This window comes from Bos mutus, chromosome 16, assembly GCF_027580195.1.
Source record: "Bos mutus isolate GX-2022 chromosome 16, NWIPB_WYAK_1.1, whole genome shotgun sequence".
NCBI classification, from domain to species: Eukaryota; Metazoa; Chordata; class Mammalia; order Artiodactyla; family Bovidae; genus Bos; species Bos mutus.
This window is the reverse complement of record NC_091632.1, coordinates 40,706,766-40,722,715: the sequence shown is the minus strand read 5'-3', so window position 1 is coordinate 40,722,715 and position 15,950 is coordinate 40,706,766. Positions and strand designations below refer to the sequence as shown.

General features: G+C 48.6%; 1 protein-coding gene across 1 annotated transcript; it reads left to right on the top strand.

The window, feature by feature from the left end:
- Positions 1-1,416: 1,416 nt before the first annotated feature.
- Positions 1,417-15,657, top strand: ERRFI1 (ERBB receptor feedback inhibitor 1). Its single transcript, XM_005892694.3, is given in 5 exon segments — positions 1,417-1,579; positions 11,785-11,980; positions 12,092-12,168; positions 13,027-13,411; positions 13,413-15,657. Coding segments are annotated over 4 exon segments (1,380 nt in total). The 5' UTR covers positions 1,417-1,579; positions 11,785-11,858; the 3' UTR covers positions 14,209-15,657.
- Positions 15,658-15,950: the final 293 nt, after the last annotated feature.

Here is a 15,950-nt window from a genome sequence, read left to right as displayed (position 1 = left end):
GAGTTTTGTTTTCTTGTTTTATCTTTCTTTCTTTTCTTTTTTCTTTCTTTCTTCTTCTTTTTTTTTTTTTTTTTTGGAGTTTAAGGCCTTGAATTCAAAATTAGGCCTTTGAATTAAATTTAAAAGAAAGTAAGTAAATAACAGTGTGGAGGAGGCAAATCATTTCGTGCAGTGTAAAGTTAATAGTTAACCTGATAATGAGGTCGCAATCTCATTCCATATGTTAAACTACCCCAATTAGGCAGCGCTAAATGTCTAACTATCCGGCATTACTGCTGAAATGCAAAAAGGGCCTCTGCAGAGACCAAAGAGGTCAGCAGGAGGTCTCTGGCCTCTACTCAACAGAGTACCATTCAGGGGATTTGTTCTAGTTAAAACTGGAGGGTTTCTGTCTGTTTGCTTTTTTTCTTACTTTAGTTACTCTTGGTTTGTTATCATTTGTATTATTTATTTTACGGTTAAACTATAAGCCTAAGTTGCATCACTGGCGCCCTGAGAAACCTCCTCCCGCCGGCTCGCTGGTGTTTTGTCCTTGGACATCAGTGGCTGCCCTGATGCCAAGAGATGTTGAGGTCTGCGTGGGTCTATTAAGTAAACAAGAGATTGGAACTCAAGCGGACACCGGGTTGTGGGTGGCGGACACCTTCTGGAAGCCCGTGGCCGGCCCTATCCGAGTCAACTGCCAACCAGGCCTGGGCTCCATGTGCAGACTTGTGGTCAGAGGAGAGATGGCCCGGCACCCACACGAATGTGGCCTCGCTGACCCTCGCCGTCTCACACTGTGTCACTCTGCCCACGCTGTCCTCCGATGCCCCGCTCTGTCCTTTCTTGTCTTGCGCAGACCCTTGATGCCCCGCGCTGTCCCTCCCACACCTTGGCCCGCAGGCCTCGTGGTGAGTGTGGGTCCTGCAGGCGGGAGACGCGCCCCCCACCCGCCTCTCCAGGCCGGCTCGCAGAGGCTCTGCTCGCCTCCCCGCGGTGCCTTCGGCCCACCCACGCGGCCCGCGGACAGAGGAAGAGAAAACCCTCCCCAGGGCTGCAAACGACGGAAACCCCGTGCGAGGCATGGCGCCACCTTTGGTTCGGGCAGGAACCGCGGCCGAGGCCGGGCGGCCTGCACTCTTCAGAGGAAGATTCAGGGGAAGGAGTGCCCGGAGGCGGGCAGCAGCCTCCCGGATTTGGGAGAGCAGAGGGACGCCCGGGCCGCAGCAGGCCAAAAACACGTCCCTCGGGAGACAAAGACTGCTTCCCTGGCGAGGGGCCACCCGACGCCAGTGGACCCCACGAGAGCACCTTGACCGCGACATCGCCCCTTTAAGGGGCTTGAGGCCGGGATTGGCTGCGCGGTGGAGGTGGGGCGGTGAGCGGTGACGTCACGGCCCCGCCCCCTTACTATATAGTGAGGCGGCGGCGATAGCGACGACGGCGGCCGAGTGCGAGCTTAGAGTGCGAGCCGGAGCGAGCGGCTGGTGTTGGGCGAGGCGCCTGCGCGGTGTAGGGCCCCTGAGCCCGAGTCGCTGAGACAGCCGGGACGGACATGCGCGGGAGGGCGCCGTGGGGCAGCCGCGGCTCTGCTGGGGTAAGGGGCCTATGGGCCCGGGGCGGGAAGGGCGGCGCCGCGCCCCTCGGGACTCCGGGAGGCTCCCGACGCGGGGCGGGTCCCTGGGCGCGAAGAGGGTCTCCCGGCGCGGAGTCTCCCGGGACGGAGGGAGGGGCCGGCCCGGCGCTCTGGAGACGCGCGGCTCCAGGAGCGGCGAGCTGGGGTCCTGCGGCCGCGGGTTGGCGGCGGCCTCGGGCTCTTTCCTCCTCTTTCCCGGGGCTGCGCGAGTCTGGTCCACACCGCGCGCCCGCAGACTGGGTCGGAGAGCTGCTGGGGGCCGGGATCGGCGCGGGTTCTGACCCACGGTCCCACTGCTTGGTCTCGGCGACGACAGTCATCCCCAGTCGGTGTTCTTAATTCATCCGAGCAGCCCTGTGCCCTTCTCCTCCCAGGAACGCGATTCTTTGCTAGAACGTCCTAAATGCTGTCTCAAAAGGGAAAGAACTGCAGAATTGTGTTCGAAACGTGAACGCTTATTAGATATTTCGCCTCTGTGCCTGTGTGCATTTATATGTATATCGTAGTCTTGTACAAATTAGATGACTCTTTCATCAGGATTAGTACCGTATTGGTACGCAAAGTCTTTATTAGGATTTCGTCATTGCTTGAAAGAAACCAGTCTCTTACCTGATAAAAAAATATGAATAGATTGTTAGTCATAAACTTAAGTGCAGTCAGAATAGAGACTGTAGCTTTAAAAGAGATGTGTTGGTGACTTTAGGTACACCTGCAACACAGGTAGGGCAAGACTGGTTTCTAGGCAACTGTCAGGGGTGAAGAAAGGTGAGGTTAAAATGCTTTTTTCCCCCCTTCTCTTCTGGAGAACAAGTGTTCTGCAAAATTTCAAGCTTTTATAAATCTGTTAAGAATGCAGTGAGAAAGCATTTGTTGAGAAGACTGAGGCATCTGATTAAGTTCACCATACCTTGTCTTGCTTTCTTTTTTTAAACTGCATTTCTGGTTTTTTGTTTTTCCTTTTTCTTTTCTTTTTTAAACCTCACTGGAATTATGTAGTTGTAAGTGGAGTTTTTCTTAAAGGCATTTTGATACCCATTTCAGGAAATGACCAAGTTTTGTTAAGACCAAAATGAAAGAAATCAGGTCCTTGTTAACAGGCTGACAGTGATTGGTTATCAGTATGTTATCAATCAATCAGGCCCCTTTGCAGATATTAGCAAATTTGAAGAGAACAAATTGGTTATAGCATGGAGTTCATTGCCTTCACTTCAAGCACAGAGGTTTCCTTTTCATCTGTGTGTTCTTGTGGACACTCACTGGGACTAACAATGTATAACCCCACAGATACTAGATTGTAAACTCCTTAAGGGCAGGAACCCTGCCTTGCACAGCTTCTGTCTTAGGCAGCTTTGCACGTTAGTTGATGATTGATAATTTCCGGAAAGCATGTTTTACATTTTAAAATTCAGCAGGGTTGCACCAGTCACTGATAAAGCTCAGAAAGCAAATCTGCTTTTTTCGAATGGCTGTTATGAAATGTCTGAATTATTCGTATTTTTGACAGATGGGGAGAACCAGCATTGTGATGCACTGGGTTTCCTACTTTAAGTTCACAGTGGACACTAGTCGCTCGGTTCTGTGAGATTTAATTACAGTGTACACCTGAGTTTTTGTGTGGAAAGAGCTCTTAACTGCCGCTCCTCGGAAGCCAAACCAGATAGTACTTCCCTTCTGCTGGTAGTAATGGTAGCTTTTAAAAGCAAGTCACCCAAATTACAGGTGCAATCTAACATGCTGGAAACTGACCTGAATTTCTGCATACCATCAGGTTTCTTTAGAAGGATGAGCAGAGGAGGGGAAAGGTGGTGCCAAGGGTAATTCCAGGAATTTGAATGTCACCGTCTCCCTCTAGCAGAGGCACAACTCTTTTCTTGATCTAAATACAGTTGAATCGGTACAGCAGCATCAGGATTCCTGGAGCATCCTTTGGTGCTGCTGTTTGGTCATGCATTTTAAAAGCTGATGGATAATTTCATTTTAGAGAAACGAAATCTCGTTGTGGCATTCTGGCATTATCCACACAGCATAAACACATGCTTTTTAAAGATAGATAAAATTGGTAAGTTTCGAGGGTTCTGAACCTAAGTGACTAGCTTCATACAGCAATTATTTTAAGGTAAGGAAGAGTTAGCATGGGATTCAGATTTCAGAAGAGAGAATAAAAGAATTCTGCCATTTGGAGTCACTGCTACTTGAATCCAGTCCCTGTACCATCAAATTGGGCAATATTACCAAAAGGCTGTTGAATGTATCTTTTAAATACGGGGCTGTGGCTACATGAGTTAGCCCTTTTCAACTCCAGAGTGCCATGATTCCACAAAACATTACAGTCTAACAGAAGACACAGTAGGAAGATAAGGATGGGAAGATACCATCCAAGAGCGCTTGTTAAATAAAGGTCCCCCCAGAATATGAAACTCGACGAGTCACAGGTTGTCTTTTGAAGATACTGTTCCCCTCTGCATGAAATGCTCTCCTCCTGAGTCTTCTCACGGCTGCCTTTTCTTCATCCTTTAGATTCACATTTGAAAAATCACGCAAGAGAAGCCTGCCTTCACTGCCTGCGTGAATAGGTCCTCATCCCTCCTTGTCCTCTTATTGTTTCCCATTTGATCCCTTGGCAGTGACCACAATCTGAAACTGCATGCCTGCCTGTTACCTCTCTCCTCGCTAGACTGGGCCTTCCTCAGGCAGCACCATGTCCCTTTCAATGAGCGTCGTATCTAGTCAAAAAGAGTAAGCATCTGGTAGCTGTTTGTGAAAATATCAGTGAAACCGTGCCCTCTTAAGAAACCATGAGCTAAACACAGGAGCTGAGTTCAGTCTTGCTCTGCCCAGTGGACCAGTGCTCGGGTCCTGTTCTGTGTATCAGTCTCCCCACCTGTAACCAAGAGGAGGAGAAACGTGGCTGTCGCCTACAAAGCAGACACTCTAGAAAGGAGAGGTGAGGAAAGTGTAGCTAGGAAGATGCTGGACCGTGCTGATCCTTAGCAGATAGGAGGATGCTTCACCTCACTTCACTCCCTCCTCTGCAAAATGGAGATCATGATCCCTGCCTCTTCTTACAGGGATGTTGTGGGGATCAAGTGGGATGACATGTTAGAAAGTGTTTTTTCATTTGTGGAACACTTTCCAAATACAAGACATTCTATCATTATATTCTGGTTCTTACAGTAGAGCCTGATTATAAGACTCTATTGTAATAATGCCTCACAGAGATCCAGGCTGGGAGTAGATTCAAAGGAGGCTCTCTGGGTATATGTTGTGACCCCTTTTTATGGGTGAAAACAGACCTGCATTATTATCAAACGGATTATATCAAGCGGAGCGTCCCTGTGTCACTAAAGGTCGAGGGTCTCAAAGAACTGTTTGAGGTGGTCACAGAATAGATCAATACCTTAATCCCCTCTCTCCTTTTAGAGGATAGATAGGACAGAACTGCAAGTAATAACTCTTACTGGAGATCTGAGGGACTGGAGCTTAAATAGGAACTTTGATACACTAAAGGTAACCCAAGAAAAACTGTTACCAGTCAACAGAGCCCCAGGACAGTCTGTCTGAGCCCCCCCAAAGACTTGGGCTCCACAGTGGCTCAGATCATCCATCCGTCAGCGAGGTGTGTGGGAGAACCTGGCTCAAGCCTGGAGCCTAGGTCCCTCAGCTCTGTGCCTCCAGTTCCTTGTCTGTAAATGAGGGTAATCACAGGCACCCAGCTCCCAGGGCTGTGGATTAAATTAGGTAATACACATGAAGCACTTAGAACAATGCCCGTCAGATAAGCATCCAGGGAACTAGTGATTATGCTTGCTGAGTTTCTGTTCTCTGTAACAATCCCAGGTTACCCACTGGGTGACTTAAACGCTCGTTAAATAAATTTGAAGTTTGAAAGACACGCTTCCCATCATTAGACTATTGTGCTCATCCTCATTAAGATTTGAATAGAAATCCTGTATCTCCTACAATTGGAAACCTACCATGCACGTGTCTGAAAGGAATAATATTTTTCCCTCCAGTGTGTATGTGTTCCGCTGATGCTAGTGGTGCTCTGTAGGGAAGGGACAAAGGACAGAAGCATCTGTTCTTGCCTCGGGGTGTTTCTGCTGTGTCACCGGGGCCGTGTGGGAGACGGCGCGAGTCCAGAGGCTGGCAGTGACCATGGAGTTGAATAAATAGGTTTTCCATTGGCTTGCCATTTCTTAAAATACTTAGCTAGAAAATATTATGAATTATTCCTGAACTTAGGTCATCCAGCTTTGACTGTGACAGAGTGAAGGTGAAATATTCTCCTGGTCGCATTGGTTTTTACCACCTGCCAATGAGCTATTATGTACCAGGCCTGGAGCTGCATGAGGACGAAATATGTCCATTCCCACTGGGCCGCTCATTTCTTCACAGAAACCACGGAGTTTCATTCCACGTTATTAACTTCGTTCAACACCCTTGTAAGTCATCTGGGCATTCAGGGTGAAGCTGTTGATGCTTCCACAGAGCGGCCCCTACCTTGCGGCCCCCTCTCTTCCTCTGCCCTCCGCCCCTCGGCAGATCACACCTGTTAAAATCCGAGCAACACCCTGAATTAAAGCCAGTGATTTTTGAAGAGCCTTCTGCTTTCAGTGAATCAACTCAGACCACACAACACCATAGCAGTTGTGAACACGGAATGTGTTAGGTGAGGAGCAAATCAGTAGGTTTTCTCATATTCCTAATAAAAGTGAAAACCCTCTAGAACAGCCAGACTGAATGTTCATTGCAGATCGCTCGGCCATTAGTGCTGTAGACACTGATCACAGGAAAAATAGTGAGGTTTGGTTTGGTTTTCTTTTTTTTACTTTGCCAAAGGTGACTATTTTAGACATTTTCAGAATGAAAGATGAGTTGGTTTCTTTGAGGGGTTGGGGGGTATCTCAAATCCTGGTATTTGTCACAGTCTGAACTCTGTTTCTTTTTTCTCAAGTTTTGGCTCTAAATATAGTTACCTGATAGCTCCCTGGATATGGAAATTGTTAGGGAGGTAATTGTTAAATGCAGCTGAGGAGACCATTTATCACCCTGAATAAACAGAAATCAGGTTCTTAAACCAGATTGAAAGAAGGAAATTACATCACACTTTTAAATAAGGAAGCACTGAGTAGAACTGGATGAGTCGTGTGACAAAAATGTGCCCCTCCCCCTCTCGTGGATTGCTTCTGAGATTTATTAATGAGATCTGTGGCCAGGTAAGCATATCTAGGTTACTGTCTTAAGGTAGCCTGGTTTTTTAAAGAACAGTATCAAAGAGGTTATCCTCAAACAAAAAGCATGTGATTTCACCTATTTAATAAAGAATGTGGAATGTGCTTTTGGGTGTACCCCCCCCCTTTTTTTTTAAGGAAAATGAACTTAAATTTAGCAGCAAAAACACAGTAGGTGCCTTATAATCCAGAAGAGAAGGTGACATTGTGTCTGTTGTTAGGAAGCCCCTACCTGATTGCTTTAAGCAAGCATGTAGTAACAGCTGCTAGTTTGGAAAGTTACAGTGTTAACCATTTAAGCTTCTAATCTTTTTACTGCTGCTGCTAAGTCACTTCAGTGGGATCCCATAGACGGCAGCCCACCAGGCTCCCCCGTCCCTGGGATTCTCCAGGCAAGAACACTGGAGTGGGTTGCCATTTCCTTCTCCAAATCTTTTTACTACCTAGTCTCAAAACCGTCTGCTTTGGGCTTTGGAAATGAATTTAGTGAGCATTCCTTGCCGGCTCCATGTCCCTAGACTTGTATTATAATTGACCAGTGTCACCAAATGTTTATCCCTTACAAATCTGTGCTTTTTCCCTTCTTCACTGATATATATTATAAATTACATGAGTCTTTCATGTAATTACTTTTTTTAAAAAAATGAGGTGAATGTTTTCTCAGAGTCCACTTAATAAGCATGTGTTAGAGATGAATGAGGCCAGGATCTGTTGAAGGAGGGGAGGCGGAGAGTCCTGTTGTAGAAAATCAGCATGATAGAAGAGGACTAGGGCACAGCACAGAATAATCAGGCCCTGGAGACACTTCTCTGGCTTTTCTGGAGAAAGCAGGTTCACGGAGAAGATAGCATGAGAACCGCCCTAAAGGATATGTTGATTTCTAACAGCAGTTTGGGGAAAGGAGAAGCAAGAGCTTGAAAAAGGTTGGACTGGGGCCTTGTTCCGGAGGCCTTCAATGGCAGGCTGAGCGGCATGTATGGAGAAGCCTTTGAAGGTCTTTGAGCAGCGGAAGATCTAAGCTGGAGCTTAGGTTAGGTCAGGGACAGAGATCCAGCGTGTAGGGTGGATTGGGGATCTTCATAGCCAAGGCAGATTAGGACAGAAAGAAGATAGACTTGAGAAAAACAGCATAGAAATGAGCTCTGGCCCTTGGTGATTCAACGCACGTCTGCTGTGGCTCAGGATAAAAATGGTGCCTTTGGGAGACGTGTGATCTGCTTAGAACATGAACTAGTTTGGGAAGGGAGTGTGGCAAGAGGGGTTTGGTTTGTGGAGTTCCAGATGCCAGGGGACCATCCAGGTGGAAAGGTAATCACCAGACAATAGGACACACAAAGTGGAGGCTTGAGCCAGGGCTGGACCTGGGATTCAGGAGCTGTGATGTGGGGTTGAAGCCCTCTACGGGGATCAGAACTCAAGGCGGCGCCCAGGTTGTTAGGACAGAAAGTAAAGGGGCAACCTCAAGAAACAGATGGTTTTAGGGTTGTCCTTTGTTTTTCCTTGAATTAAAAAAAAACCAAATCAAGTGATGTTAATAGGAAAAAGGAGTTCATACCTGCCATTGGTATTGAACAGCATTTTCGACCCTAAAAGGCTAAAGATTAGTCCACATATTTCAGAGGAGCTTCCATACCCAAGATTATGGAGACCCTGGTCAGTGTGCTAGGCTGCCCAGATGCCCATCAGGTTTCGTGTTTCTGCATTTCATCACCCAGTGCCATCTTGGACTTGTAGATCCTGGTTTTCCCCAGGACAGGGGAGGGGGGTATCTTTTGCAGTTGTTTTCCTAATGAATCTTAAGGCAGAGCTCGTTTTACACATGTAAGGGGACAAAATTCACAACACAACAGTATCAGCTTAAGTTTCCTTGAGCTCCGCACACATTTCTTTTAACTCAGGGTTGACCAATGGATGGATCCACCACCCCTACTCCAAGGAGTACATATATTGAATGCTTCTAGAGTTTTTTAAGAGGCATAAAAGAATTCCAGGTGGTTCCGCCCCACACCCACAGTTTATTGCCTGGGGAACACCCTGTAGAAGTTGGCTTCTGGACCCCGAGCAGGCTGCCCTCCTGGGAGTCCACCGAGGGGGGAGTTATTCTCCAGAAGGAGAGAGAGAGAGCAGTGACACTGCGGCGGAGCTCCCCGTGCGAGCCAGTGGGAGGTTTGGACAGTTTCATAACACAGCCCATTCACAATTCCCCATTGAAATGTAGAGGCAGGTCACCTTCGATGAATGCACAAAGACGCTATTGTGGTCACAGCGAGCTGCCTTAGTGAACACAATTCTTTTTATACTAAAAAAAAAAAAAATTTTTTTCCCTTTAAGAAAGCTAACAAGTAGGTGATAGAAACAATGACCGAAAAATAACTTTTTCTAGAACATATACAGAATGTTAAGGGACCATTGACGACGGAGGGCCAGGATTCCGAGGCCATTTCAGCAGAGGCGATGGTTACACAATCACTCTGTTGAAAGCGAAGATTTAGATGGCATTAGGAGTCTGACACACAGTAATTACTGGTAGTTCTTGTTGGCCTGCAGACAGGTGGGGGCTGGGCCTCCACAGTCCCCCGCAGCACTTTCCTGTAATCTGGATGGGCGATCTTCAAACGTGTGCTTTCAAACCACTTAAATACCATATTCTCCTTCCTCTCTGGCCTTTCATTTTTCTATCACCACAGATACACTCCCTGTTGTCCTGCCAGCGCTTGTAGATCTCTTAGGAAGAGCACTCTAAACCACCGGGCAGGGTCAGAGAAGAAGTGTCTAGCAAATCTTTTTCTAAAGCTTGTCTTTAAAATTTTTTTCTTAGAGCTTAAACTGAATTCAAAGGAAGTAAAAACACATTTCGCTGTGTTCCTAATCTAAAAACCAACCCTCAAAAACAACAGAAAAGACCTCCCCTAAATAACTTAGATTTCTGAAATGATGGGTTCCCCCCTGCTTCTTTATCTTTAGAGACTGATGAAAGATAAAGTTTGACTATTAGAAATAATATTTTAAACCTATTAAGTCTCTGCCTGGTATATTCAAACAGCTGACTTTGGGAGAGTAAAAAAGCTGAGAAGTGGTAATTGGGCCCCCGGTCCTTTGTCACTGAAACAGTACCTTCTCTACATTCCTTTTTACGAAAAAAAAAAAAAAACCAGAATATTTGCAGAGTGTTTTTCTAGACCCTTAACTTAAAAACAGCTCTGTGCCTTACATATTGTATACATTCAGTTGATACTGACAATACTAATAGTTTGATGGCGTTGTACAAATACACATTCAACAAACGTCTCCTTACCCAGCACCTGCTCCTGTTCAGGTGGTGATAATTAATGACTGGGACACAGCTTCTTTCCTGAGCTCGCAGTCTCGTAGGGGGTGACAGATCGGTCCCTAAAACAGAACCCTGACTGTGTGCCGCCTCCCTCTGCTCCGCACACCCATCTCTCGTACTCATGTCAGCCACTGCCCTCAGCGCAGCACCCAGCTCTCTCGGTTTGTGCAAACACAGTTGCCGAGTGGATGAGAACGGGTCATAAAGTGTATGTACACATCACAGAAGGGGTCACTGTGACGCAGAGGGCCTACGGGGTATGTTCTCAACTTGTTCTAAGCGGATATGAGTATCTGAAGAGGGGGCAGAGACGGGTGCTAATCATGAGTACACCTTGCCAACGAATACAGGAAACTAAAGAGAGGCAGTGGGGACTGAGGGGAGGGTTGGAGGGCTCTGAAGAGAGGGGCGGCTGGATTAGGAGAAATTGCACTGACTTGGCCTCTGTCACCCATGCCTCACAGCGAGGCGGCACATAAATTACCAGGCACTCCACCGAGGAGAATGCAGAGAATGCAGACCGCAGTTTGCCTTCAAAAGGGAGGAGGATGCTGTCCAGGCCTCTGCCCGAAGCCGGTCATCCTGCAGAACTTGATTTTTTTTTACAGAACAGGAGTGAGTGTCCTCTGTGCATGAGGACGTCTTGATCCCTACACAAGCAGTGACTGGAGAATTTGTCTTCCCGGGGCCCATCTCCACCCCCCGCCACCACCCCCACCCCTGAAATACAGAATCTAAATAAGTGCTGGGCTTGTGGGGTCATCAAGTGACAGCTGTAGACCCTCTGCTTCATCAGAGCGTTGGGTCTTAGTGAACAGTGGTGCTGCCATATTGAACACAGTAATTCCTGAAATGACTTTCTTAGCTTGGGACAGGGTGGGGTGCAGGGAGTAAGGAATGAGCTCCACGCTCAGCGCAACCACACGGGCAGGTCGGTCTACTAGGAGGCTGGAGAGACGTCTGTGTGAGGCCTCTCTGTGTGCACTTGTCTGCCCCCACGCCCAACCCCAAGGTCTGCCCTGGCCTGAGACAGACTGTTTCTCGTTGGCTGAAAACACCTCAAATCTTAGTATTTATTGCATGCATGCTAAGTTGCTTCAGTCATATCCGACTCTCTGCAACCCTGTGGACTGTAGCTGCCAGGCTCCTCAGTCCATGGGATTCTTGAGGCAAGAATACTGGAGTGGGTTGCCATTGCCTCCTCCAGGGCATCTTCCCAACCCAGGGATGGAATCCACATCCCTTAATACCTCCTGCATTGGCAAGGAGGTTCTTTACCACTAGTGCCATCTGGGAAGCCTGTGTTTAACACCACCACCCCTACCCCCAAAAAAGACTTTTAGTGTCGGTATTTAAGTAACCTCATGAAAAGTAAGAACTCAGTAGTGTTACGACGTGCTGCGGTCCCTGGGGTTGCAGAGAGTCGGAACCAACTTGGTAACTGAACAGCAGCAACAGCAAATGTAAACCTGACTGGGAGGAAGTCTGTAACTGGATGTTTCTGTTCCGCAGGCCCTGGAATTCTCTCCCTTCAAGTTCCTCGTGTTTGGGGATTGTTTACCCTGCTCTTAACCTCCTCTGTACCCACCCCTCCCCCCCACCAGGGAATGAAAGCCACCGGTTGACCGTACGCATCCCTGGGCATCACAAGTCTGAAGACGTCCCAGAATAAGGCACAATGTCCATGGCAGGAGTGGCTGCTCAGGAGATCAGAGTCCCGTTAAAAACTGGGTTTCTGCACGATGGCCAAGCCTTGGGAAGCTTGAAGGCCTGCTGGGGTGGCCGCAGCGAGTTTGAGAAGTAAGTGCAGGATGTGGGGTTGCCAGAGCCCCCAAGCGGGTAACATTGGAGCGAGAGAGGGGACGTGGTTGCTACTTGTTTGTGACCCAGATGTCCGTCCTTCCCTTTCAGCGGCTTTTTGAACATTGACCCAATAACCATGGCCTACAGTCTGAACTCGCGGGCGCAGGAGCAGCTAACCTCCATCGGTACGTATCCAGAGCGTCCTGAGAACCCAGGTGCCCTCGGCATAGGGAGAGGAAGCTAGCAGCCCCGAGGGAGCCTGTGCCCCAGTGCTGTTTTCTAAATGAGGAAGTGACCGAGGCCATTTCCGACAGGAGTCTGACCCCTAGTGGCAGCAGATCCTGAAGTAAGCGTGTTCTTGTCAGGCTCTCGGTGGCTCAGCCGGAGTCACTGGGTCTCTGTGTGGAGGCGTGAAGCCACCCCAGCCAGGAGACACACTGAACTCTCCAGAACCTCGGACATGAGCTCTCTTCTTCCTTACTAGCTTCGAACACCTGTTTGAAGGTAACAGAATAGTACAGATACTGACAGAAACTTAGACGAATGTGTGTATCATCAGCCCTTCTAGTTTTTTGCCAAGGGCTACCTGTCACGTCGCGGGTGAATCTCCTGGCTCTGGGTATCGCAATGGGCCAGGTAAGGCCTCGTCTTATCTCAGGCCTGCCCTGCGTGTCCTGGGTGGCCTGTCTTGCAAATGGCCAGGTTGGTGTGGCCTGGCTTCCCAAATTACATGCTGTTCACCTTCCGTGGACTTCGCACATGTCACAGAACCTGTCTGGGGCGTGTGGGCGTGCGCCGTGCACACGGCCAAGACGATGGAAGAGATAATTTGTTCTTTGAACCAGATCAGGTGCGTTCCCCGCCTCCGGCCCTTGATTACACCCGCAGCAGTTGCCTGGGTGTGCTCAGCGTTCCAGCAGCTGGTGTTTCACCACGAGTGACCCAGCCGAAGGCGACAGGAATCCAGGCTGCTGGGGTGGAGTCCAATTCCCCCCCATGGGGAGAGCACAGACCATCCTCCATAACCTCTCGTTTCCTTCCAGGGCGCACCTCCAGATCCACCCCGATGAGCAGCAGCCACTGTGCAGAGCACGGCCCCCCTCCGAAGTCCCGCCTGCCTCCCCTCATCATCCCCCCAAGTGAAGGCTGGGGGCAGCAGGAGCAGGACCGGGTGGCATGTGGACTGAAGAAGCTGGCGGTGAACGGGGTCTGTGCCGCCACACCCCCGCTAACCCCTGTCAAGAGTCCCCTGTCCCTCTTCTCCAGCTCAGCGCCCTGTGAGCGGGGCTCCCGGCCCCTGCCGCCACTGCCCATCTCCGAGGACCTCACCCTGGATGAGACAGACTGCGAGGTCGAGTTCCTCACCAGCTCGGACACGGACTTCCTTCTGGAAGACTGCGGGCTCTCCGACTTCAGAGCCGACGGCCCGCAGGCGCAGCTTCCGAGGGTGCGGACAGATCAACTATGCATATTTTGATACCCCAACCGTCTCCGCCGTGGATCTCAGCCAGGAACCCGACCAGGCTGCCGGGGCACCGAGTGCCAACCCCCCTCCGCCCCAGGCCCACCGGAGACTGAGGAGGTCTCACTCAGGCCCCGCGGGGTCCTTCAACAAGCCGGCCATCAGGATCTCCAGCTCCGTGCACAGGGCTTCTCCCAATTCCGACGACGACAAGCCTGAAGTTCCCCCTCGGGTCCCCATCCCTCCCCGGCCGGCCAAGCCAGACTACAGAAGGTGGTCAGCCGAGGTCACCTCCAGTACGTATAGCGATGAGGACAGGCCCCCCAAAGTCCCACCGAGAGAGCCCTTGTCCCGGAGCAACTCCCGCACCCCAAGCCCCAAAAGCCTCCCATCTTACCTCAACGGGGTCATGCCCCCCACGCAGAGCTTTGCCCCCGACCCCAAGTACGTGAGCAGCAAAGCCCTGCAGAGACAGCACAGCGAGGGGGCTGCCGGCAAGGCACCCTGCATCCTGCCCATCATTGAAAATGGGAAGAAGGTGAGCTCCACACACTACTACCTGCTCCCTGAGAGGCCACCCTACCTGGACAGATTCGAAAAATTTTTTAGGGAAGCAGAAGAAACACACGGGAACACCCCTGTCCACCCCCTCCTGGCCAATGGCAGTATCTCTTCAGCCCCAGAAAAGCTGGACCTAAAGCCACGAGTGGACCCGGGAGGCCATGTGAAGCGCAAACATTTCTCCTACGTGGTTTCTCCTTAGACCCTGGAGTCCTGGCTCAGCAGAGGTGGCATGGAAGCGAGTGGTTCTCTCACAGTTCCCCAGACCTGTCAAGGTTCCCTGGGAAAGTAGTCCAGATCACAGGATCAGAGAGTCGAACTCTCCGTCTGAACGGGAAGAGCTTAGAGAGTCGGGAGGTGCTGAGGTGCTGAGCATCCCTGACCGTGTGAGCGTCAGAGAAAAGTCTGCTCAAGCCTGTCATTTAAAGATGCGCTGCAGGGAGGAAGGACAAGGGACACGCATCTGTGTGCACGCTGCACGCCTGCATCTGCACTTGTGGTAAAACCATAGATTCCAGCTGCAAGTTAACCCAGTGGTTCCTGTCTTAGAGTAATATATATTTAGAACAAGAAAAACTCAAGCTGGAGGATGGCTCCTGAGAGACTGAACATTGAGCAAATGGGAGAGAATACAGTATTGTTTAGCTCAGAATCATAAAATATTATATATATATATATATATTATTATTATTTTTGCATAATAAGGTTGAAGATTGCCAGCTCTGAGGCCTCTTCTGTTTTGTCTCATTTATTTTTGCAAGCAGTTTTTCCATGGAGGGCAGGCCATACATTCTTTCCATGACTTCACCTGCCTGCTTTAAGTCGTCCTGAGACCTGAATCCTGTAGGTCTTGCTGGAGGGATGGCAGCAGCTTTGGTACCGTATTCTCACCTGTCTGGGTCTCATATGAACAATGGGAAGGTAACAGAATAAGTCACTTTTCCTTACCATTCCTTCTCTGTTCCACCCCCAGGAAACACAGGACACATGGGGAAAAGCAAACTCTTGGCCAGTGTTGAGGATGTCAGTTGAGGCCATGAAACAGTCAGCTGTTGGGTTGAGAGTATCTATGTGGAGATGTGTGTTGTGGGTTTCTTTTTTTTTTTTTTTTTCCCCTCCCCTATTTTAGTTGCATATGAATAAACAAATACAACACAAGCTGGCCTTGTGTTGCTGGTTCCTCTTCAGTATTTCCTGGGGATTATTTGCTTTCTAAGTAAAACCCTTCTGACCAACAGCCCAGTATGTCTTAAGACCGGAGGTCATGTCACCTACTTTGGAAGCTCTCACGGCAGGCTGCTCCGCTCGGATCTGGTGAGACACAGAGCTTGTGTTGCACTTCCACGTGCTTCGCTGTATTTATCTTGTGTAGAGCAGCACAGAAGAGATGGTGCTCATTAACAGAAGTACCTTACTACAATGTTCTCCACATTAAACAAGCTGTTTACAGTTTAAACTGCTGAGTGATGTTATTTGAGCTATTTAAAGCTTATATTTTAGTATGAACTAAATGAAGGTTAAAACATGCTTTAGAAAAAGGCACTGATTTCTGCATTTATGTGTACAGTATTGGACAAAGGATTTTATTCATTTTTGTTGCATTATTTTGAATATTGTCTTTTCATTTTAATAAAGTTATAATACTTATTTATGACACCGTTAATAATGTTTCTTGCCTACACTCTTATACAATTTTGTGTCTCGAGTAGTATGACAACTTGACCATTTTTAAGCACAAAGGAAGATGTTTTACACTTGAATTTTACCATTAATGTACACTTGAAATTTACCATTATTCCCTAAAATGAGAAATAATTTGAGCAATTTAGATTTAAGTAGTATACAGACAATGGCAAAAGTGAGCTGTTTGTATTTACCTGCAACAATTTAAAGGGTCCTTTGAATTGATGCTGGTATGTTGCCATGGAAACAGTTTCCATGTGG